The sequence below is a fragment of the Crocodylus siamensis genome, chromosome 3 (assembly GCF_052110815.1).
Source record: "Crocodylus siamensis isolate JL-2025a chromosome 3, ASM5211081v1, whole genome shotgun sequence".
NCBI lineage: Eukaryota > Metazoa > Chordata > Crocodylia > Crocodylidae > Crocodylus > Crocodylus siamensis.
This window is the reverse complement of record NC_143397.1, coordinates 45258479-45282655: the sequence shown is the minus strand read 5'-3', so window position 1 is coordinate 45282655 and position 24177 is coordinate 45258479. Positions and strand designations below refer to the sequence as shown.

Below are 24177 nucleotides of genomic sequence, written 5' to 3'. Positions count from 1 at the left end.
AAAAATAGAACTGGATAACAGTAAGTTGGCCCTTCTCATTTCCATGTTTTGCAGAACTATTTACCCATGAAGCAGATCTGTAAATTAAGTAATATCATTTCTGTTGCAGAGATAGAAAATATGCAGGATTCAGAGGTTAAAATAACCTATCCAAAATGATTTAGGAGTTAACTATACTGAGAAAATAAGCATATTAAATATGTTTATTAGCCTAAGTTTAAGCACAATCAGCACCCATTTTAAACAATGACTTTTTAAAATACTTATTAAGGTCAGGGTCAGCTCAGAAGTGACCCACTTCATATTTTTAAATGTACTTATGTTGGCAACCCTTTCTAGTTTAGGCAACATAGTGTACCTATATGAAGTTTGTTTGTTTTTTTAATATAACCTTATTCCAGCCACCATATGCTAAACTGAAAAGGGCATTCTTATACTGCAATAAAAATGTCTACCTGAGGTGGTTATATAATATAAATTGACACCTCGGAGTACAACAAAAACAATCTTCTTGTAGAAACAAGACTTGGTGCAGGACTGGCCAGCATGAGTGCTACAAGTTGGACAGGCAGCTTACATGTCTGGACTGGAGTGGTATGTCTGCCAAAAATGTCAGCCCCACAGCCAAAGTTGAAAAACTGGAATAGGAACACTGGTATTTACAACTTTTCCTAATAATCCTATTCTTATTTCTGCAAACTGCAATGCCTAAAAACCCACAAATAAAAAATTGCATCTTTTCAATATAAAATTATTCATTTCTACTACAGAAATATCTTTAATTACTCCAAACAGGATCAGGGCTGCATTGTTCTTGACACTGTCCAAACAAATAAAAACAAGAACTCACACAGTCCAAAACCTACACAATAAGCAGATGGAAATAAAAGATAAACAGGATAGGAAATAAGGGAGCAGGGAATTAAATTCTGTACGACTCAATATTCATGATTGTGACATACAGTCTGGAGACTATGGCAAATGCTAGCAAAATAGCCAAGTGAAATAATAGAACAAAAGCTCACGTTTAAAATAATGGGTCTCTAAAAGACCTCTATTGTAAGTAGCTTTTATTTTTCTGTATGAACAGTCAATGCTGGGAAAAGAAGGGCCATTATCATAAGAACATTATTGCAACTGCTAGTGTACACAGTAAAATATTTGTGTGTACCAGTTACTTCTCTTTACCAGCAATAGCTAAATATCAAATCATAAACCAAATGTCTGCATGCTAGACAGTGAATAACAACAGACATACATAAAGAAAAATTCATATAGATAATGGCACTGGGAGCTGAAAGCAGATATCATTATACAGCATGCCCAACAGTCACTAAAGAAAGGTTTTCATCACTTGCTCATCATATGAGCAATAAGGCTGTGCAAAATTTCACCCAGCATTTCGTTTCAAAGCTGTTTCAATGCATTTCAATCTAGAAACAGCAAAATTGAAATGAAACAAAAGCTTTCGAATGGAACAAGGGAACTCTAAATGTTTCGAAAGTCTGGGCAGCACCTGCCTCCTGTCATCCAGCAGGCAGATCGGGGGCTCAACCGCACCCCTGGGAGGGCTGCGGGAGCTGTGCCAGACTCCTCCCAGGGGTGCGGGCCCCCCGATCTGCCTGCCAGATGACAGTAGGCGGGTGCTGCCACCTGGAGCTACCAGCAGCACCGATCTTCCTAGTGCTGGGTGCAGGCTCCAGGCCAATCTCTTATCTGACAGGCAGATCAGGGGCTTGTATCCCCGGGAGGACTCAGGCAGAGCCCTCACAGCCCTCCTGGGGATACAGGTGAGCCCCCAATCTGCCTGCCAAATGACAAGAGGTGGGTGCTGCTAGCTTGGACCAGCACCTGGAAGACTGGTGCTTCTGCTGGCCCCAAGTAACAGCACCTGCCTCCTGGAATCCCGTGAGCAGATCGGGGGCCCACCAACCCCCCCAGGAGGGCTGTAGGGGCTGTGTCCAAGTCTTCCCAAGGATGCAGGGCCCCAATCTGCCTGCTGGATGACAGGAGATAGGTGCTGCCACCTGGGGCCAGTGACAGCACTGATCTTCCCGGTGCTGAGTGCAGGCTGCACCCAGCACCAGTCTGTCATCCAGCAGGCAGACTGGGGGCCTGCACCCCGGGAGGACTCAGGCACAGCCCTCCAGGGGGTGCAGGTGAGCCCCTGATCTGCCTGCCTGCTGCATTTAATGATTCCCCATTATAACCTATGGGTGAAACAGTGTCAAAATAGCAAAACAGTTTTGATGAAACAAAACAGAACAGTACTTTCAAAACTAAACGAAACTCGAAGCGAAACACTGTTCCATCGAAATGGAAGTTGAAGCAGAATGGTAATGTTTCTCACAGCCCTAATGGGCAACATTAATAAATCAAATGGGGCCCTGACACACATTCATTTAATGATGCAAAAGCATCTGATCCTTGATCCCAACAACTGCACTTCCCACAATGTCGCACATGCTGGCAGGAGGCGCGATTCTGGCATTGGTATCAGATTCCAATCATGGCATTACTACTTGCCAGTGCAGGGGGAAACTTTTTGCTGGAACACCACAAGTGAGGCTGAAAATCAGCTGATTATAAGTTCCAGGCTGGAGTGCCCTGGGTCCAGTTACAGACTTGGAGTCACTAGGGCCAGGGCTGATAATTAGTTAGTTTTCAGCCCAAATAGCCCCAGGTCTTGTTTGAAACCTAGGGCTGCCTAGGGACTGGGGCCAACAATCCGTTGACTGTTAAAACCCTCTACCTGGTAGCTATTCTGCAAAGCAACTTTACTACAAGTAAAATCCATTTAACAAAATACCCTAAAAATGAAATGGATTAGACATTCAAATGGCAAGTATGAAATGTATAAAGTATTTACGTGATTCCAAAACACCTCCCCCCAACACATTTCATCATGGGCAAATCAAGCATCACAATTAGGATTTGGGGAAAATGACTGTGGAGGGAACCCAAGTCCCCATGTAGAGACAGCATCAGTAGCCTGCCGATTCCTGTTTTTAGTGTCTACTCGTGCCTGGCTCCTTTCCCTCATCCCCCGTTCATCTGCCTCGCTGGCAGGGAGCCAGGAAGGGGAAAAGGAACCTGCACCCAGCTGCTGTGGTCTCTAGCCAGCTGGGCTCCCTGCAGACCAGCTCCTCACAGCTCCCAGCTGGGGTCTGACTCAGCTGTAGCAGGCATGGAGGAGCTCCAGAGCCATTCCTGCTGAGGGTTGTAGAGAGCAGCTATGCTGGAAACCCAGATTTGCAGAGTCCAGATTCCTCCTTTGAACCAGGAGAGGAGGTGGAGGAGGGAAGGGGGGTGGGGGAAGGAGAGGAAATGGGCAGGGAACAAGGAACGTGCCAGCTGTGAGCTCACTGCCATGTGGGGAAGGAAGGGCTTTGGGGCACCCCCTGCAACCAGATCAGCCAGGACAGCAGTGGAAGGGGGAGGTATGCAGGGAGGCAAGTGGTGAGGAAGAAAGGAATCGGAGAATGTTTGGGGGATAGACACCAGGGATGCCAAAGGGGAGGCAGGGGGGAGACTGCCTGCTCCCCCTGCCCCCACCTTCCTCCTCTACCTTCTTCCTACCAGCTGCCCCACTGCCTCTACTTTCTCCCTACCTGCCTCACCCCCCGCCCCCTCCCCGACAGCCTTCTCTGCTGCTTCCCCCCTTACACAACAGTCAAGGGGACAGATTTTAGATGACCCTCCAATAATTAAAATATGGGCATGGAAAATTACAAGTTTGTAGATTTTCCATGTCTAGAACCTAATTATTGGTGGGGGGTCATTTTAAATTCTAAGTTATCTTGAATTTGGGTAAATATAGTTATGATGATGAAAATGTTGGAGGAGCTACTAAACCTCATGTTTCAGGGCTCAATCATCACTAATAATGAGGATGAGGTAGTAAGTTATCTTACATCTACCTTCTTATACTTTTCTCTATCACATCCAGCACTGGCTATTATCAGAGACGGGATGATGGACTATTCAGATCTTGGTTCTGATCCAGTATGGCAATTCCTATATTCCTGTAAGTCCACAAATAACATCAAATATTGTATCTGGTACGATCGCAGGAAGATGATGAAAGTAGGCAAAAAGTAACAATGAGCAAGAAACCCTCTCTGACTAATGACTGAGAGCCAGCTTACAGTTGCTAGATTCTGGATACTACTGCAGTATAACAGGGAAACGAAAGGGAAAGTTTCTTTCCCCCCAGTGCAATTTTCTAACAAAGTTTGGAAACTTTAATTTTAGTTGTTTAATTGAAGATGTTCAACAAACTATTGAAAACATTATGTACTCGATTTCAAGAACTCTAAATTGGACACCAACAAAATTGCAATGGTTGTCTGTGATTGAAGGGGACTGGACTACAGGGTCCAAGTGATCTCAATTAGTCCTGTGGTCCATTGTTCTTATAATTTAATTTTAAAATATCTTGGGGTAAGACAAATTCCATGGTCTCTTTACACAAGCATTTAACTCTAGCATAAGCAAAAATGTCAGAGTAAAACATGATTAAGTTGACGCTGTCCCTTTAATTAGTCACAATAAGAACTCCAGTTTGAATATATGAATTGCAAAACATTATTATATTATCCTACACAAATACCACATTTTGCTGTTTATAAATAAAAAAAAGATTCATCACAGACCTTCATGTTCCTCTTCTACTGGCATGAAGTAAGGCATTTTTTTCATAGTCCCTCGAAGTTCTTGCTTTAAGGCCAACATATAATCTTCATCTTCTCCTGTTTTCAAAGGCACTGGTTTACAGTCTATACTCTGTGTAAAATTATTTGCATTATTTAGGTGTATTACAACAATACTAATAATGTGCTAAAATCTGTCATACAAGAACAAAAAAAGTGTCCCTAATACACAGAGTAATGCAATTCTATATTATGCCACTTTGCAAATAAATTTTCTTGCATTCCAATTATATGCTCAGAACTTTAAGCAACATCAGTTCAATTCAATTTTACACTGAACATTCATAGGGTAGTACAAAAGAAAGGATCCCTCCTCTCAGCTAAATGCCGTCATTACTGGGCTACACTGTCACGCTCTCTCTTGGTTCCTCTCTTCCTACCCTCATAAATCGTACGCTTCTTTTCACATCGTGGCTCAGCTTCAACAAGCTCAGTAAAGGAGGTGCCCTCACCCAGTCAATTCTATGATTTGAGGGCACTCTTCTGGGAGGTAGGAAATGTGGTTCTGAATGCCCTCTGGTCAAGGTGAGCATTGATTCCATATTTCCTACTTCCTGGAACAGCACACTAATCACAAGCCTATTACAAACATGCGAAACTACCAGAGTCTCAAGCGCCTCATTTTTAAGAGTGACCCCTGCTCAGTTTGTTCCAAGAACAACTGTGGGTACCTACCTCCAGGGGGGACTCTAAGCTCTGAACCTGGAGTGCAAAGACACTTAAACTTCAGAGAAGTATGGGAGTCCAAATAAGCTCCTGTGTCCAATGTTTCCTATTGGCCAACTCTTAGATAACTCCCCAGGCAATGTGTGGACATTTCGGATTGCCCTGCCAAAGCACTAAACTCTTGTTGTGCACTGTATGCACCTAACTTTGAGCTTTGGATTCCACTTGAGGGCAGTCACCAAGTTAGATGTTACAGTGCACGTCTACACGAGATGTGCACGTCTACACTTGCATAACCAAGTATTAAATGACTGTGCAGTAACTAGTATTACTGCACAGTAGAGTCCCCACACGGTTGCCTGGTGATGCTTACTGCACAGTAGCTCATTATTACTGCAAAGCAGCATCTCATTACAGATCATGCCCTGTGACACTATTGTGCAGTAGTAACAAAGTACTGTGCAGTAAGCATCTCGTGTAGACACAGCCACAGCATGCCAAATTATCATCTTTCATCCAGTTTATCAAAATCTCAGTAACTCAATGCAACTACTTAGGCAAACTGTAGGACGGCAGCAATTACCTATTAAATCTGAATTTGTATGTCATAGTGTGTACCACGTAGAAATGAGAAAGGCAGCAGATACCTTTACAGAATCATAAATATAATAAGACAGCAAATTCTGTAATTTTATAATGAATTCCTACATCTTAAGCTTCCACTTGCCCTTCTGGATATATAAAATATCATTCAGGCTACATTCTTTGTAAGTACCCATCAGCTGCAAGTTTAAGAGATATTTATCTAAATATTTTTACTCTTATCTTCCTTTCCTAAATTCAAATACTAGTTCATAGCTTCTACACATCTGAGATCCCATTTCAAAAGGGTACAAGTATCCACTGTTTTTATTCAGGATGCCAGGAGAACCTCTGGACATCAGGATCCATTGTGTGGATATTTTGCAAACACTGTGAAACATAATCCCTGCTCCATGAATCAAATTAAAGAGAGAACATAACAGATTTGTGGAGCAGATAGAATGTAGAGGCAAAAGGAGAGGCAAATAACAGTCATGGGAGACAATGGGCAAGTCAAAACTGACGAAGTACTAAGGATTTTTCACACATTTAAGGTTTCACCCATTACTTGGATATGAAAGTGAAAAAATTTTTTTACTTATACACAATATATTCTGGAACTAAGATTCATCTTGCTACTTACAGGAAAGAGTGGTGGGGGTTTGAATGCTGCTTCAGGTAGTGCTTCACCTTTAGAAAAACCAATAGCTTCTATATTGAAGGTAAATGCAGCACGCCCTCTTCCTCTACCTGCCCCAGCCATTTGAAGTTACTGAAAATATTATACATTTTTAATATTTCTGGTGCATCACACAAAATATAGCCACAATTAAGATGAGAAAAAAATAAAAAGCTAAGAAATAGAACTTAAAATAGCAGCAGATATACAAGTTGATCATATTTTTTTCTTTTCGTTTATGCCTAGTACTCATACTGAGTTTACAAGCTATAAATGCAGTCTTGTGACACAAACAGCAGTATTTTTTTTTTTAACTGAGAGTGGATGGATTAATTCTTTAGATAGTGTGAGTCTACCAAATCCAGTTTATAAAAATGAAAATGAAGCTATGCTTTTCATCTTCACATTTCAGTGATTTAATTTTAACAGCATGTGCTAACTTTCAATGCAAATACACAAACACTTCTTTCCTCCTGTCAACCCATACCAGTACTTGAAGAAGCTTAGATTTTCCTGGTTTGGGTACTGAAACATACGTGCCAAATACTGCAGTCCTTACTCAAGCAATGTTCCCATTGAAGTCAATAGGAGTTTTGTCTAAAAGCTGCAAATTTAATGCATACCACATAGGGAAAAACAGGTTCTGGACTAAACATCTAAAGAGGCACTGTCCATGCAGAGCAGCCCTATAAGAATACAAAACCTGGAAGTGAGCATTTTTAAGTAGGCAATTTGTAGGCAATATTTTCTTGAGTTCCATACCCACTTGCACTGCCAAGCCCCCACAGCCCCGGGCATAGCAACCTGCATGGGTCCCCCCTCCCTGTTCCTCGGGGCCCATGGGAGGGGTGGCAACACAGCAGGACAGGCAGTGGCCCAAACAGGCAAAGACAGGCCACTCAGTTAACCGGTATATTGTTATCCGGCACCCTCTTTCCCCATGGGTCCGGATAACAAAGCTTTTACTGTATATAGGTCCAAAGATGGGTGATGAGACCAATCTGGGATCAACAGATTCTGTTGCAACTTGGGCATGTGGTTCCATGTGTGGTGGGTGAATCTGGATTCTTGATTCAGTCCATGACACACTGTTTCTGCTGCTCCCGCTTCTCCATCTCCTGTTGTCATCATCATAAGGTTTCAAAGTACTGAGATCCTAGCAGCAGACACTTCCTCCATTTGGGGCAGTCCTGGGGCAATAGTCTCCCGCCAGCTGATGTCAATGTTAAATTTTTCAAGCTGGTCTTGAAGACATCTTTGAAGCACTTTCTTTGCTCTCCTCTTGAGCATATGCCTTGAGCTGGGAGAATAAAACTTGCTTTGAGAGTCCAGAGTTGGACATCTGGATAATGTGGCCAGCCTACTGAAACTGATGTTAGATGATCATTGCCTCAATGCTTGTGGTGGCGTTTGCTTGTGAGATGACACTAATATTGGTGAATCTATTATCCCACTGCATTTGAAGGATCTTCTGCAGGCAGCATTGAAGATATTTTTCCAGTGACCTTAAGTATCTCCTGTACACTATGTCTCAACTCTGAACAGTACGGTGGGGATCATAACTGTTTGATAAACCCTGAGCTTGGTTTCAGATCTGATGTCATGATCTTCAAATACCCATTTCCTCATGCGTCCAAAGGCTACACTTGCACTTTTAAGGCTATGTTGCATTATTTGTCAATAACAGCCTTCTGTGAGAGAGCTTCCAAGGTACAGGAAACACTCAGTTTTCTGTAAATCTGACTACCAGAGCTGGAGACTGCTCATTAAGAGCTTGTTGATGGAGGACCTTAATCTTCTGAAGGTAAGCATCAGTCCTATTTTCTTGTATGCCTCTGTAAAGATGTTGATGGTTTCCTGAAGGTCTGCTTCCAAGTGAGCACAGATTACCGCATCATCAGCATACTGGAACTTGATGACTGAGGTTGGGATGATCTTGGTTTTGGCTCAAAGCTGGCTGAGATTAAAAAGCTTGCCATTCATTATGTAGTTTAGCTCCACTCCAACTGGAAGCTTGTTGGTGGTCAGATGTAGCATCACAGTAAGAAATACTGAGAAGAGTGTTGGAGCGATGATGCAGCCTTGCTGAACTCCTATCTTAACATCAAAAGAATCTGTATGTGTGAAAGATCCATTACTGAGAACCACCACGAGGCAGGCAAAAAATGGAGATCAATTTTGGTGGGCATCCATACTTCAGAAAGATCTTCCAGAGCATTTCTCAACTGACAGAGTTAAAGGCTTTCATAAGGTCAAAGGCAGTCATGGAGAAAAATTTATGTTGTTCCCAGAATTTTTTCTGCAGCTGGCAAGCAGTGAAGATCGTGCCTGTTGTAGCTGTTGATGCCTTGAACCCACACTGAGATTCTGGGAGGAGCTCTTCAGCAAATGGAAGGAGATATTTCAGGAAGGTTCACAAAATGATTTTTCCTGTGGAGGACAGCAAAGTGATCCTTCTGTAACTTTCTACAGTCAGACTTGCCTCCATCCTTGAAGACTGTCACGGTCATGGTGCTCCTAAGGTCATCTGGAATTTCCTCATCATTCCTGATCCTTAAGATAAGGGTGTGGAGCTGTGGTGTGAGCTTCTTCCCCCCTCCCCACCAGCTTGTTTAACAAGTTAAACCATCATATTATTAGCTCCATAATAGAATATAGAAAATAATTACATTTATTACCAAATAAAAAAAGGGAAGACAACATACAAAATTTACATAATGGACAAAGCTATCTGAAACCATAAAAGAGCACTATAAAAAGATAAAATGCATGCTAATTAAAAACACTTGGCTAAATAATATACCTAGAAGATGCTGGGAAACATTGTGAAGTCAAAAAGTAATTTACTAAAAGGAAAAATATTTCAACTCCCTGAATGTTATTAAATGCTCTCCAACAATGGAATGTCAGTCATAACAAATAAATCTAAGACAAAGTAGAGAAAACAAAGAGTCAAAGAAGCTGGTATATATCATGGCATTTTAGTGAGGCAAGATTTTCTAATCCTTCGTTACCCAGATATTTTTGACAAAACACAGGTGACACTTATTCATGCCAGTACAAAGCCCTACTCTTGCAATTTGTTCAGTGGCCATCTTCAAAGGCGTGGAATTCTTCTTGGCAAAACAAAGTTGCACAGTCATAGCCCAAGAGCATGTATTTTTGATATAGTATCTATTTTTGTGGTCTGGTCCCTTCACCTTTCATTACAGACCAACTACCTGATCTAGAATAAGGCTCAACTTCTCTTCTTTGACTGATCAGTCTCAGACATTAAAGCACTATAGCTAAAATAAAGCTAATGGGCACTTTTACATGTGCTCCGGGGGTGGGGGATGGGGAACAGAATTTCCATCGCTGTTGCATGACAAAGATTTGATCATTTAAACTCCTAAAAGGTTAACTCCAAATGCTTTAAAAATAAAATATAATCTTCTGAATCAGTAGAGATGCTTAGATATCACAAATACTGCATGCGGCCTATATAACAACCCTGCTAGAGAGCAGAGTAGAACAACTGACATGACACTGGCATCACAAAACAGAGGCTTCAAATGACCCATCCTTAGGTAAGTTATCCATCATAACAAAATCTCTCTTGATTATTTTCAACCTTAAAATGAATTTTCAGGGTGAGTGGTTTTGGTGGGGCCAAGGGGTGATATCAGAGAAAGAGAGGTAGATTTTAGAGGTTTAAAATTACACAAACAAAGAAAAAATATCTGATGCCCTTGAGGGTTAAGCCAGCATGAAAAATATTTGTGGTGCCACAGTCCCCTGCAATTTAAAGGAATAAACTGTTGTGTACTATTTATATGTACAGCCTGTTCCTTTTCTGTGTGTTAAGTCTCCCTCCACTCCCTTATACTTCATTTACTTATTTGATTTCTATGCTACCACCCTCCCCACAAAAGCTCAGGGCAACTTACAAAAACAGTCATAAAAATTGATCAAATAAGACAATTCCTCAAATAATACACACAGCTGAATGCCACCTGCTAAAATCTTGTCCAAATGAAAAAGATCCTATGCCACCTTTAAATGGTGGCATACTCTAGAGGCCTCAAGGGAGAGAAAGCTCCAGAGCTGAAGAGCAACATCCTAGAATGATCTCCTATGTGTTTTGGCCAAGCAGACTTGATGCACTGATGGTATTTGGAAGAGGCTATTCTTGTCTGACTTTAGGGATCGTAATGGTCTTACCAACCTTAGGTATATAGGACTCAGGACATTTAGGGCTTTATAGCACCTCAGATTGCACTCAGAAAACTACAGGAAGCCAGTACTAACTCTGGAAGCATGAGAGTAATGTGCTCCTGGGGACGCAGCCCTGTCTGAAAGCAGGTGTATTCTGTACCAGTTGCAGCTTCCAGATGGTCCCTAAAGCCAATCCCACACAGAGCACATTAACGTATTAATCCAGCCTCAAGGTTACAAAAGCATGGGTAATGGTGGCCAGATATGAATCTGAAAGATAGAGCAAGCAGCTTTCACACCTGATGGAGCTGGTGAAAGGTGACTGCCACCATCTCCTCTTCTCCATTTTGTTTGTTTCATACTCATCCCACCCACATACACCAATACCTGCTTTATCCAAACACCTACTCTTATCAAATCTCAAACATCTGGCTTGAAAAAAAAAATTAACACAAATTTATTAAGGGGACAACATGAAAATGAAACATGTCATTGTCCATGTAAAAAGCTTTGTCACCAAGCCCTTGGAAAAGGGTGGGGGGGGCCAGTTTGGATTGTGGTCCCTAGCTATACACAGAACCAGGATTTTGTAAAGAGGGGTGTGGGACCAGCGATTGGCACTAGAGGGGTTGCTGTACCCTGGGTAGGACAAATGGTGGGAAGAGCAGCTGATGACTTTTTCTTAAGTCCCCTAATCAGGTAAGAATCTTGCCTCCTCCCACCCACTTTTGGCATCCCCTCCCTTTCCCTGTGCTTAGCAGCACCTCTCCTGCCTTCCCATTCCTTTCCCTGCCCCCTCAAGCTGCTGCTGCTGCTGCTATCCCCAGCTGACCTCAGGGACAAGGGGAGCTCCAGAGCTGTTCCTACCCCACTCCAGCTGAGCTCAGCCAGAGACAGCGGCAGTGGACAAGTTCTCTCTCTGTGCATGGTCCCTGCTAACTCAGGAACAAGCTCAGGGAGAGGGAACCCACCCACCGCCACTGCTGCTGTCTCCTGCTGAGCCCGACTTTCCATGTAGCCTGGCTAGAACGGGGCAGGAGTGGTTCTGGAGCTCCACCTATTCCCGGATAGTAGCAGGCAGGAAAGAAGGGGAAGGGGTGGAGTGGACACTCCACTAAGCATGGAAGGAAAGAGGGGGATAGGGATTCGTACCTGCTTCAGGGAATTAAAAATGTCCCTAGCTGCTAGTCCCACAGTGTAGTTTGAAAGAGTGGGAGGGGAGTGCAACAGAACCACTGTGTTTTCTCTGGATCCACCCTTGCCAACATCCTGTTCCTAGTTCCATTTTTAATATAGTCTGGCTGCTAGAAATGTAATAACTGAGCCTGAGCCAGATCTCCAGACACCATAAAGGCTCCAAAATGCTGCAGGAAAGGAAACAGTTGTTACCAATTTACCTTGTGAATGTGCTTCTTTTATCTCTGCTGCTGTTCATGGATTTCTGCTGGAGCAAGAGAAACAAAAACATGTGGTTATCTTTAGTTTTATAGCTGATCAAAATGAGTTCCAAAGAGGAGTAATTAAACTAAAAATCATATCAGTTTTCACTCCATTAAAACTTGCTCTGGAAAGCTAAAAGTGGCAGCAGAGGCACCAAATATCACTCTGTACACACTCAGAAAGAGGTTTTTCAGACTGACAATTAAGCTTGTGGGAATCCAAAAAATAAAAACAAAAATCACTTCAATTAACCACTTAGCCTCTGCTACATGTTACACATATTAGGTAATGAACAGGTTAATTGCACAATAAATTTAGACTTACATTGTAGGTGTGGCCAGGCTGGCCACAAGTGCAAAGTAATTATCATGCAATTAACTGGCAAATCGCACAATAAATCCGACCAGCCACATGTGCAAAGCAAGACAGGTCACACATACAAAGTAATTATCACACAACAAACTGGTGAATTGCACAATAAATTTGGACTAGCCACACACACAAAGTAAAACCAAGCACAAGCACAAAGCAATTATCACGCCACTAACTGGTGAATCAGGCAATAAATTAGACCCACCACCACACCTGCAAAGTAATCATCACACAATCAAAAGGCCTAGACAGCTCTACAGAGAGCCAACCAGCTATAAAGTTAGCACTTGACAGCATGTAACAAGTCTGTAGCTGGTTTCTATCCAGTTTTTCTTTGAATGTGTGGCAAGGCCCTTGTCTTTTGCCCTGGGCACCCACTGATGAACACAAACCCCTTGGGAAAACCTGGGACCGGGCACAAGTCCCAGCAACACAAAACCTTCTGGCAGATCAGCACCTCGGCCTGGCCTGAAAGATGGCAGTCGCTGCCTCCCACATTTGTAAGGCAACCGCAAGCACCACAACACCCAGGGCACCGCACCGGCAAATGAGCCCCGCGCACTTGGTCACGCGATCTGAAAGCCTCAACTCGAAGCGGCTTTGTCCCTCCACCCACCGGCCCACTTGCTGCTACAAGAAGGGGTCGTGGGCCAACGCCCACGGAGACAAAGAGGCTACTGAGACAGCAGTCTCTAATTCCTTGGGGCAAAGTAAAAGGAGAGCAGGGAAAGGAGCGGGCTCGGAGGTTCAAAGTCAGGGATCTGGAAGGGCGGCCCGGAGCGAAGGAGCCCCCTGGACGCTGCCTCCCCCCAGAGAGGGCGTGAGAGTGCCCGGGGGTTGTTTCCACAGGCGAGGCGAGGCCCGCACCCAGCGCTGCGCCAGGGCAAAGCGCGACCCCGAGCCCCTCAGATGCAGGCGACAGCGGAACCGCCACTCCCGCGGCCGCCCCGGCTGCTGCAGTGGGCAGGGCCGCGCCCGCCCCCCCGCCGCCTCCGGCCCCGCCCCCCGCGCCGCCCCGGGGAACGGAGGCGGGCAGCGCTCGGCCGGGCGGGATGTCGGCGCTGGAGTGGTTCGCGCACAAGGACCTGGGCGGCGGCATCTACTGGATCCAGGAGCGCTTCTACGAGTCGGGCAACCGCGCCAACATCTGGCTGGTGCGCGGGTCGCAGCGCGACGTGGTCATCGACACGGGGCTGGGGCTGCGCAGCCTGCCCGACTACCTCCGCGCCGCCGGGCTGCTGGAGGCCGGGGCCGACGACGAGGCGGAGGCGGAGGCGGTGGCGGGCGGGGGCCGGCGGCCGCTGCTGGCCGTAGCCACCCACGTACACTTCGACCACGCGGGCGGCCTGCACCAGTTCGCGGAGGTGGCGGTGCACGGCGCCGAGGCGGGCGCGCTGCGGCGCGGCGACAACTACGAGGCCGTGACGTGGCTGTCGGACCGCGAGGTGGTGCGGCCGCCCGGCCCCGGCTGGAGCGCCCGGAGCTTCCGCGTCCCGCCCGTGCAGCCCACGCACGTCCTGCATGAGGGTGCGTACGGCCCGCGGGGAGGCGCTGCGGGGGTCGCGCCTGCCCCCCGGGCTGTGGGGAGGTCGAGAAGGGGGCGGTGCGTCTGGTGGACGACGGGGAGAGCACCTGGGGGGGGTGCCAGCCCTCCAGGATCGCCCTGAAGAAGCAGGGGTTGGATACAAACCTCGAGGAGACTGCTGAGCGCCTCCCCAGAGAGAAACGGGAGGGCACGCGTTAACAAAAATCTGATTCAACATTTAATAATATTAATCTAGTAATCCCACCGGTGTCTAAAATGTAGTAATGTGCATGTGCCTTCCTGATGTCAAGTCAGTAATGTCATGAGGTCAGGTGACATGAGGGAATGGACTGAAGGAGAGTTGGCAGCCCTATGCCTAGGGTTGTTGGTTGTAGCCCTGTTGGTCTAAGGACATGGGCAGACAAGGTTCTTGGGGTCAATGGGGTATCTTTTATTAGGGGTACAGGTTGTAGCTCTGTGGCTTGTTGCCCTCTTGTGGGCTCTGAGGAGAAATCCCGTGATCACCACTGTGGCTTCCTAGTCGCGCACAGGAAAGACGCTTCCCCATGTAGGTAATGCACTATTAACCGGGGCTTTATGCACACTTTATGGAAATGGGAGACTCCTTCCTAGCTTGCTTCTGGGGCCTTATGGCTAAGGGCAAGCAAAACCCAGGGGCCCCAAGTCTCTGGGCTTGGGCCTGCAAGCAGGATGCACGCCAAAGGATTTGGGAACATCTGAAGCCCCAGGTGGGGGTGGAGGATATTTGCCAATAGTAGGGCCACTTTGGGTTCTGGACTAACTCATGGATTTGGGATTGATTTGGCCAATGTGGCTTGGAATACAAAAATTAAAAAAAACAAAAACAGGTTGTCGCCATATTGGTCTGCAGGCAAAAGCAGTCAGAACCCTTGGGGAGGTGATATCTTTTACTAGACCACCTAGATCTTTGCAAAAAAAATCACCTCCCCAAGAGCTGTGATATCTTCTATTAGGCCAATTGGATTCCGCACAGAAGAGCATGTGAAGAAATGTCAGACTCTCAGTGCCTGAAGAAGGGTGTTTGTACCTGGAAACCTGCAAAGAACAATTTTCCAACTCTTTAATTGGTTCAATAAAAAATATCACATTGACCCATATAACCTTGTCTGTAGAGTACCTAGGTGCAAACAGAGCTGGGCTTCCAGGTAAGCACTGATCCAGTAGGGAGCCCAGGGCACTGAGCCTGTTGAGAGCAGTTGCCCCCATATACAAGCATACAAGCTGTATAGGCCATTTTGCTGGCATTCCTGTGCCCCTCCAGGGTCCTTCTGCACCTAGTGCTCTATGTCTTAAGCAAGTTAATCTATAAGGTGCTTCCCTGTCCTGCTGCCTCATGCGTGCTGTCCCCGTGTGTGAGACGTGCATCTGTCTCGACATAGGGCAGTGCGCCTGCATGGCTGCCTGTCAGAAGTTTGAACATATTGCCTCTGTGTTTTTGTGTGCCCACATCTCTTGGATGCTTACTGCAGTTGTTTCCACATCTAATATCAGTCATATAGGCTAGGGTGTGTTTATATGCATCTGAGTGCATACCAGGATAGTTTTTGGTTGCGGTGTTGGTATTTGCTGTATATAGTCTTTAAATATAAAGAATGGCAATTATATTGGCATCTACTTCACTGATGTCTGTTACCGGATCAGCAGAGTCATAATGGCTGCATCAAGTTGTATGTTTGTAGTGAATCTCTCTAGAGCAGGGAGGCACAAACTTGTCTTGGTTTCCAGGTAAGAGACCTGATTCTTTTCTGCCTTGGTCTTATCTGGCCTTTTATAGCAGTGCAAAGAGCAAATAAAATGTCACAACCTCAAGTCAGTGGAGAATACTGATTTGGTAATGGTTTATACCCCAACGTGTAAGCAGCTGCTCTGGATATTGGGTAGTGAAAGATCAGGCATATTAGGTGTATTGGAGGGAATTATGTTACTAGATGTAGAAGACAAACATTTTCAATGCCCTTTAAAATCTTAATTTTTCATTTCTCTGTGGAAGTGACAAAGAAAATAATACTTTCCTTGAGCTAGTCAAATAAAAACATTACTTTGTTGTCCCGTGGGAAGCAGGCAAATCAGTGGCTGGGAATGACACTGCCAGGAATTGTGTGGTTTTCCAGTTTGTCAGGGTTGTTACTGGAAGCAGAAGCTTTTTCATTAATGGGCAATAGGACCTGCACCTAAGGAGAGAGTTGTCTATCAGTCAACAGCAATTTGGACCAGACAGGATGATAATCTTTTATTGAGTATATGGTTATGTTTGTCCCTTCACTTCTTAAGAGAGATTAATGCAAATATATGCATGTATTCTCAGTATTTTGGCTATTTTTTGATGACAAAGGTAAGGAAAATCTAAGACTTACATCTCAGTTCCTTCTTCTATACTGAAAAAATGTAGCAGATACAGGCACACATTTGTTTATATGTATGTTTTCCCTGGTTTGATCCTAAAGCAAAGGAAGCAATTAACTGTACCCTTCCTCAGCAGTTAAAGGAAATGAAACTCTATTCATAATCCTGATGTTTTTTAATTGTGAAAATTTCTGAGAGAGCAAGATACCCTTTTTTCTTCTCTTATGGCACTAATGTTACCCCTTTTTATAGTATGGAAATAAAAGCAACCATAAGAAATGTTGTTGTTTTAAAATATATCACAAATAAAACATCAGCTTGGATATAGGCCAACCTGGATTGCTGTAGCACTGACTATTTCAAAATTATCTAGTTGTTTTATTGCATGCTATAGGGTAGATTTTCAGTTAATGAAATCAAAATGAATCTCAAGGTAACTATTTTAGGTAATATTTATAAAATGTACAGGAGAAATATTTGATTAAAGTTAGAGTTAAAAAATCCTTGAGCAGTACAGTTTTTCCTCCTTTTGAATAGGTCTTCACTACAGAAATGGGTTGTTGGCTCTGTGTAGTTTGATCAGGGGTGTGATTTTTAAAGTATATGAAAAAAATAAAAGTTGGGGATATAGGCATCTCTACATTAAAGGTTTTATCTTTAAAATATTTAGATGATTGTAAAGGTTTATGTGAGCTGCACATTACATATAAGAAACATTTTTATCTCATGAAAGTGTAAAGGAGTCATTCAAGTGTGTTAAACTTAATTTTGAGCTCAGTAGTCACCTGTTGACTGTACTGTTTTTTTTGTTTTGCTTTGTTTGTTTGGCACCTTTGTAATATGCCATCAAGTGTTAATTTATTCTGTTTCAGCTGTTTCTCATCCTCTTGTCTGAATTTGTTGTCAAAACCTGAATATACACTTCCTCCTTTTATTTGAATGACTAGGTTTTGTTTGTTCTAGTTTATTATAGTTAAAATGACAGTGCTGACTTTCACTCTTTGAACTGTTTTGACAGAAAACTATTTGCGGTAACTTTTAGGATGACTTCATGTTGTTTATGAATTTTTTACAAGATTGAACTGCAGACTCTAAAAGCTCCTGATATACCTTTTAACCAGGGATGAAATTTTAGATATTAAGACTTTCATTGTTAGAACTTAAATGATTCTAAATGTTAGTCTCTATTGGAAATGATGGTATGAAGTTCTAGTTGATATTCACATCCTTTTGATGTTTCACATTTTAGGAGCTAAAATTATCCATGCTTTGTCTGTCCCTTTACTACTTAAGTACCTTTAAAAAAACTTTAACTTATTCTAGTGGTGGTCAACCTGCTGGTCCTGCAGGCTGGATGACTGTCACATGGAGCTCAATTGCACCAAGCACTGGCCTGATATGGCATGGTGGGCCATGTTATTTGGGTAGTGGGGCTTCTCAAGTTCTGGAATTTTTACAGTGAGGGTGTGGCAAATAACACTGCTACAGCTTTTCCATGTTTCCACTGGGTGCAGCAATTTCACTGCTACCACCAGGTTTCTGGACCTTTGAGGAGCTCCACAGGCTGAATGACAGCTCCATGGGCCAGATCTGGCCTGTAGGCCAAGGGCCAGACACCCTGATCTATTCACTTTTTAACAGTATGAGAGCTTGTTGAAAGGGTGAAAACTCATCTCCCATGTGTTTGGGTGATAATTTTTGCCATTCCATAGTTTGAACAATTGAAACAAACATTACTTTTTTTCCTTTGAACAAATGCTTGAAAACAGTTCAGTTGTTGCAAGTAAATCTATTATATTAAAGTAAGATTTTTCAAAAATACGTTTTTATGTGCATGTAAAATGTGTCATTTTTGCATTATCTTTGCATTTTCTTTGTTCTGATGAGAACACTACCCACATCTCTCTTTACATATTCCTACTGTTAAAGTTATATTCAAGTACAAGAACTAACCTTGTTATATCTTGAATGGTGAGAGAGCAAGCACAGAAGAATCAGAGTATTAAGTTTCTAACAGCACCCATGTAGCCATTTTCATGTTTGTAGTATTGTATACTGATATAAATATATGGAAAATAGTAATTTTACTGTTGAATAAGAAGTGCATGCCATAATATACAATATGTGCAACAAGGCATGGTTAGTAAGGATGCAGCAGGGCTGGGAAGGTGAGGCTGGGCTGGGTGGCACTGGGAGAGGACTGGGGGGGTTGTAGCCCCCCAAAAATTGGCTGTAGCCCCCCAAAACTGCCTTCTAGCACCGCCGCCTGGCTCAGCCCTGACCGCAGCTGCAGCTCACTCCGCGCAGATCTGGGGGGCAAACAGCCCCCACCTCCCATGCTTTCCCATGCAGCAGCATGAGCTGTGCCCCCCACTCCCTGCACCCCCCCAGACAAGCCACAGCTCCATCCCATGACTGCCCCAACCCCAGCCCCACTCCCTCCCTCACCGTAGGGGCCTTGATCTGCCCCACCACATCCCTTTCCTTTTCCCCTCTCCCTTCTACCACAACAGACTTACCAGCTGGACACAGCCCTCCAAGCTGCCAGGCTTGCTCCTCACCGCCTGTGTGCTGCACTGTGGCTGCACACCACACGGGCCATTTATCAGCCAAATTATCGGCCACAAATTGATTTCAGTCAATTTTCTTTATATCAGTGCCGATCTGACATTGGACCAATGTATAGGTGCACCTCTAATGGTTAGCATTCCATTCAAATTAGAATTCTTAGCTCTTTGAATTTTCTAGCCTGGATATGTTCTTTGTCAACTATAATCATTCGTTGAGTTTAGTTTTTGTATTTACAAAACTCATATAGGGTCGCTGAAACTTCTAGCGCATTTTCACTTTTGTCATCCCATCAAATTTAATTTTTAGCTGAATTGGCCTGTTCTATTCTTCTGTTTTTCTGCCACTCCTGATATATATATATATCTCTCTTTTTTCCTCAGGGCTACAGGGGTGTAGGTTGTAGCCATGTTGGTCTAAGGACAAGGTTCTTTGGATGAATCTGGTATCGTTTATGAGACCAACTTAAATAATTTTAAGTATTTAAGTTGGTCTAATAAAAGATATCAGATCCAAAGAACTTTGTCTGCCTTTTCTCTAGGCTGTCTTTCATTTATCTCTCTTGATGATTGTTCCTGAATTCTGTGATTTCTTTCTCTTTGAATACTGGCTGTGTGCCATTGTTTTTGTGTGTGCATGTATGTGTTGATTGTCTTTTCATTTTCTTTTTAGTACAGCCTTACTTTAATTCTGGAGCAGTTTGAAAGCCTGCTTTGCAGCTCCAGTTTTCTTAATTTCTGCTATTGTCTGGTTTACCACACTAGGCATCATCCTCTGCATAATTTCCTCAGTATTCAAGGCTGTTATACTCGTATTAATTCAGCCATTACAACACTTCTTTTCAGCAAGCAGCCCCCAAATATTTTTAAAACTTACTGCGTGGTACAAAGATGTAAAAGTTGAGAGAACAGATTGTTTCCCTGTACTAAGCATGCACATGCAACACAATCGGCTACGTTTGAAGTTTAAAAAAAAGAAATTCTCTGAAATTGGTAACAACTCCAAACTTGGAGAATAATAATTGTAACCCAAGCAGCTACAACATCAAAATACAGTTATTTTAGCATTTGACTTTTTATGGGGGGGGGCGGGGTGTAGGGGTGTGGCAAGGGGAGTATGCTCAGGTTCACTGATTTCAAGAAGGGTGGAACATAGCTCTCTTGAAAAGCAAGCCTGTAACTGCTGTAGTAATAGCTGGTTACCAGGGCTCAGTTTATTTTGTTACTCTTCGCTCCTATTTGGAGTTCTCTGAAATGGATACTGAAGTTTTTAGCCATCCCCTTTATTTTAAATCAGTTTCATTATTGTTATTACCATGGCTCTAGTATTATAATATCCACTTATTTTGGCCAGGAAGGACTGGATGGAATTTTCTTTGGAAATCTCTGGTGTCATACACTTATCAGCTGCTTGTGCGGTGGTAGTTTTGAACCACATCTTCCCTCCCTCCCACACTTTGGGCCTCAAGATTATGAATCTTCCTAAAGTAACCAAAAATATAAAATAAATACAACTTGCAAGTAACTGTAGCTGAATATTTTTCTCTATCAGTCTAAACTTCTATTAGTGTAATGGCCATTCCTCTGAAAAGACTTCCACAGTTATGGAGATAGTGAAACAAGTGTTTCGAAAAGTCTACTTTGAATGTGAACTAAAATAGTTACCACTTCAAATTCCTTTTAATTTTATGTATCTTATGGACCAAGGTACTGCAAAGGGTGTATTTTGGAGGCACTCTTACTTGATTTGATGATTTAAGTTCCATCACTGCAGATCTCCAAATAATTACTGAAATCTAGAAAGGATTAAAATAAGGATAAATTTTGATAGACCTGTTTGAAAAAGTGCCAAAGAAACCACATTTAGGAAACTAAAAGAATTTTAGAATTTTCTTTCTACTTATGTTTCTTCATGTTTAGACTTTATAACCATATGCATAACTCATATACTTTTGTTTTGATTTGCTATACATAATAATAAATGTATATATTTTTATTTAATATATTTACATTTTAGGAGATGTGATCAGCCTTGGTGATCGACAGCTCACTGTCATGCATATGCCGGGTCATTCAAGAGGAAGTATTTGTTTACATGACCGAGACCGGAAGATATTGTTCAGTGGAGATGTTGTATATGATGGATCAATGATTGACTGGCTTCCCTACAGCAGGATAAGTGACTATGTTGCAAGCTGTGAGCGTCTCATAGAATTGGTGGACAGAGGTCTTGTAGAGAAGGTGCTTCCAGGGCATTTTAACACATTTGGAGCAGAAAGGCTGTATCGCTTAGCTTCCAACTACATTGAAAAAGCTGGAGTTTGTCACAAGGTTTCTACCTGTGCCATGAGATCCATTGCAAGTTTAGCTCTTCGTGTAACAAATTCTAGACTCACTTCTTAGTAGCAGTTCATTTTGTTGATCTAACAAACTATTAAAACCAAAATGGCTTTTGAAAGTTAGTATTGACTACAAATGAGCAGTGTGCAATATTAAAGAAAAGTCATGCTGATAATGAATGAGCCATAAATAGTCTTATTTTTGCCTACTTTATTTCTATTATAAAAAAATTAACATAAGCTAGTAGCTTTTACCAAAGCTACCATCTTTTATTTCTATTTTTTCAGGGCATGTTTGCACATGGATTATTATGAATGCCATTTGACTGCAGTTTGAAATATTTTATTTTTTATATGATTCTGATATGCCAAAACGAAAGGTTTTTCATTCATGCCTGAAACTCAACTTCTTTCATGTGGCGTTCAGTTAAATGTTGAATTGTAGTTGAAGTATTTTTAAATAACTGAAATGTAATTAAACTCTTAATGCTGTCTTTGAAAAGAGCACTGTAACATTCCATTGTCCTATTATAGGTACTGGATGTGTAATCCAGTGTGTTTAACATTTTACCTGTGAAAGTGAATGTAACTTAGTGTTGACTGTTTGTTTATTTGAATGCTTCAGTATATATTGTTTTTTGGAAAAGTGAAGTGCATTGCATTTGAGTCTCTTGTTCCAGACCCAGATAAAATGCATTGATGAAAAATGGTAAAATATATTGTTAGCTGCTTATTAAAATTGTAATATGTGATATTTTAAAAATTGTTTAAATAGTTAAAGTTTATATGTACATAACTACTTAAAAGATTTATATTTAATATACATGCATCTTCTTTGAAAGGACACTGTCTGATAATTTTACATACAAATCTTACTCTCCTGAAACAATTGGCTCTACTCTGTTAAATTTTGTTTTTCCGTTTTAGCTAATTTCATTCATTCATTCATTACAAGTGGGTTGAGATTCACCTGGTTTGTTTGAGAATACCCTTCATAAAGAGATGGTTTTTCTCTTTGTTCCTAACAAATTGTATTGTGTGCCCTATTCAGAAGGTACCTATAACCTTCTCATTTTACATAAGTTCTGGCAGAAAGAATAGCCTCCTTGGAAACAAATTATCAAATATCCAGTATTGTTCTCCAAGAATTGTGCTATACTGAGTATCTTAGGTAAATCATTGCCTCCTTTTATGGGTCATTGTACCAAATGTGTTTATTCTGTATATCCTGTACCAAAAGCAGTACTTCAAAGACAAACAAATGTGTGATACAGCTTGATTTAACAGCACAGATATGTGAGCAAGGTTAATCAAACAGATTTCTGGCTAGTCAGAGCATGTTAATTATTATAGCATGACTTGGTTTTTTTTCTGTGGAAATGCAAATACTTTGATATGATTATGGTGGAGTTATTTCATTTGGCTGATAGTTTTGTTTTGTAGCCTAGTCTAAGAAGAACTGTTTAACTTGATCTATATGTTCCTTCCCTGAGCAGGAAAAGAAAGGCAAAATGTGGGAGGTAGGGGGAGACATTAGGTAAAGGGTCACAAAGCATGCTTTTCTTCCAGGTCTGACATGGATGATAACTGCATTGCACTCCAAATATTATTCTGAGAAGTTGGCAGGATTGGCAGTCTGAGACCCATTGCGGGAAGCAGCAAATTCAGAATGCCTGAAGAAGTATAGTGTGGCTGCCACAGTTTGTTCTAAAATTATCTGGACAAGTTACTGTTTCTATTAGAATGGGAGACTTGTGAACTTAGTGATTCAGTAGCTACCAAGAAAAGCTGTCCAAAACTTTTCAAGTCGCAATTTGTATCCTGGCATCAATTAGTTCAGAGCCACAGGATTCTCAAATCCTGACACAAGCAAAGTGCCCAGTAAAGTCAATGAGTACATATTGCAATCGGTAACAGTCAAGTTCTTCCTCGCTAAGTTAATGAGACTTTTACCTTCCCAGAAACGCAGCTTCAGAGCATAAAAGTAGATTCAGAATGGGATTTAGTAGTAAACTGCTGTTCCAGAATGAGCAGAAAGTGGTGCTTTGGGTCTGAAAGTCCTTATTTTTATATTACAGGAAATATAACACTAAGCAAATAGTCTAGATATAAAATATGTGGAGGATTTCCTTCAGACAATTTTTTAAAGAAATAGTCACATTTTGACCGCAAGAGTTTGACAGTGTCCTTTTAACACTACTTTGAATATTTACATTTTATGTTAAATGCTCCAATTTTGAAATATTTATACTTGTGTTGAATTATTATTTGTAAGAACTCTAAGATGTTGGTTGTATTAATTCAGTTGTTTTTAGTAGTTTAAAGAATTTAATGGCGAATTATGAAGATCAAAAAATTAAAGAATTGGTCTGACATTTATCAAGATTTTAGAGATATGTCACAGTTTTCAAGGAAAAAAAAATATTGCATCATTTTGCCATGGATACTTATAATAAAAGTGTTATACTCCTAATGGTGTCCAGTTGTTATTTCATCAGGAAAAATGTTTCATTTAAAATGGGAAAAGTAAGATCTTTGTTCAGGGCCAAGAGCTTATTAAATGTAAAAATTATCTTTCAAAGAATGTAAACTACACTGTTAGTTCCTACTCTTCATAGGTTGAGGCTGCAAAACTCATGGAAGATAGTACTAAATATGGTTTTAAAAAATAGTTTGGTGTTGGCTCTGGGTATGAACCTGTGGTCATTTCTAG

General features: G+C 42.1%; 2 protein-coding genes across 10 annotated transcripts in view; one reads left to right on the top strand and one right to left on the bottom strand.

Annotated features, from left to right (window-relative positions):
- The window catches only part of POLR3G (RNA polymerase III subunit G), a 34463-nt gene extending 20591 nt beyond the window's left edge, over positions 1-13872 (bottom strand). The window contains exons 1-4 of one of the 9 annotated variants that reach the window (XM_090038245.1): positions 13734-13872; positions 12234-12280; positions 6604-6732; positions 4656-4785 (exon numbers count right to left, since the gene is read on the bottom strand). In XM_090038245.1, the coding sequence (XP_089894371.1) occupies positions 4656-4785; positions 6604-6723 (250 nt within the window). In that variant the 5' untranslated portion in view covers positions 6724-6732; positions 12234-12280; positions 13734-13872. Of the gene's footprint in view, positions 1-4655; positions 4786-6603; positions 6735-12233; positions 13588-13733 lie in introns of those variants that run through there. The other 8 variants (XM_090038243.1, XM_090038244.1, XM_090038246.1 and 5 more) reach the window with 8 other exon arrangements.
- MBLAC2 (metallo-beta-lactamase domain containing 2) lies at positions 13594-23928 on the top strand. The gene is made up of 2 exons (XM_090038242.1): positions 13594-14175; positions 21143-23928. The coding sequence occupies exons 1-2, from the start codon at positions 13701-13703 to the stop codon at positions 21526-21528; spliced, it is 861 nt and encodes a 286-aa protein (XP_089894368.1). The 5' UTR covers positions 13594-13700; the 3' UTR covers positions 21529-23928.
- Positions 23929-24177: the final 249 nt, after the last annotated feature.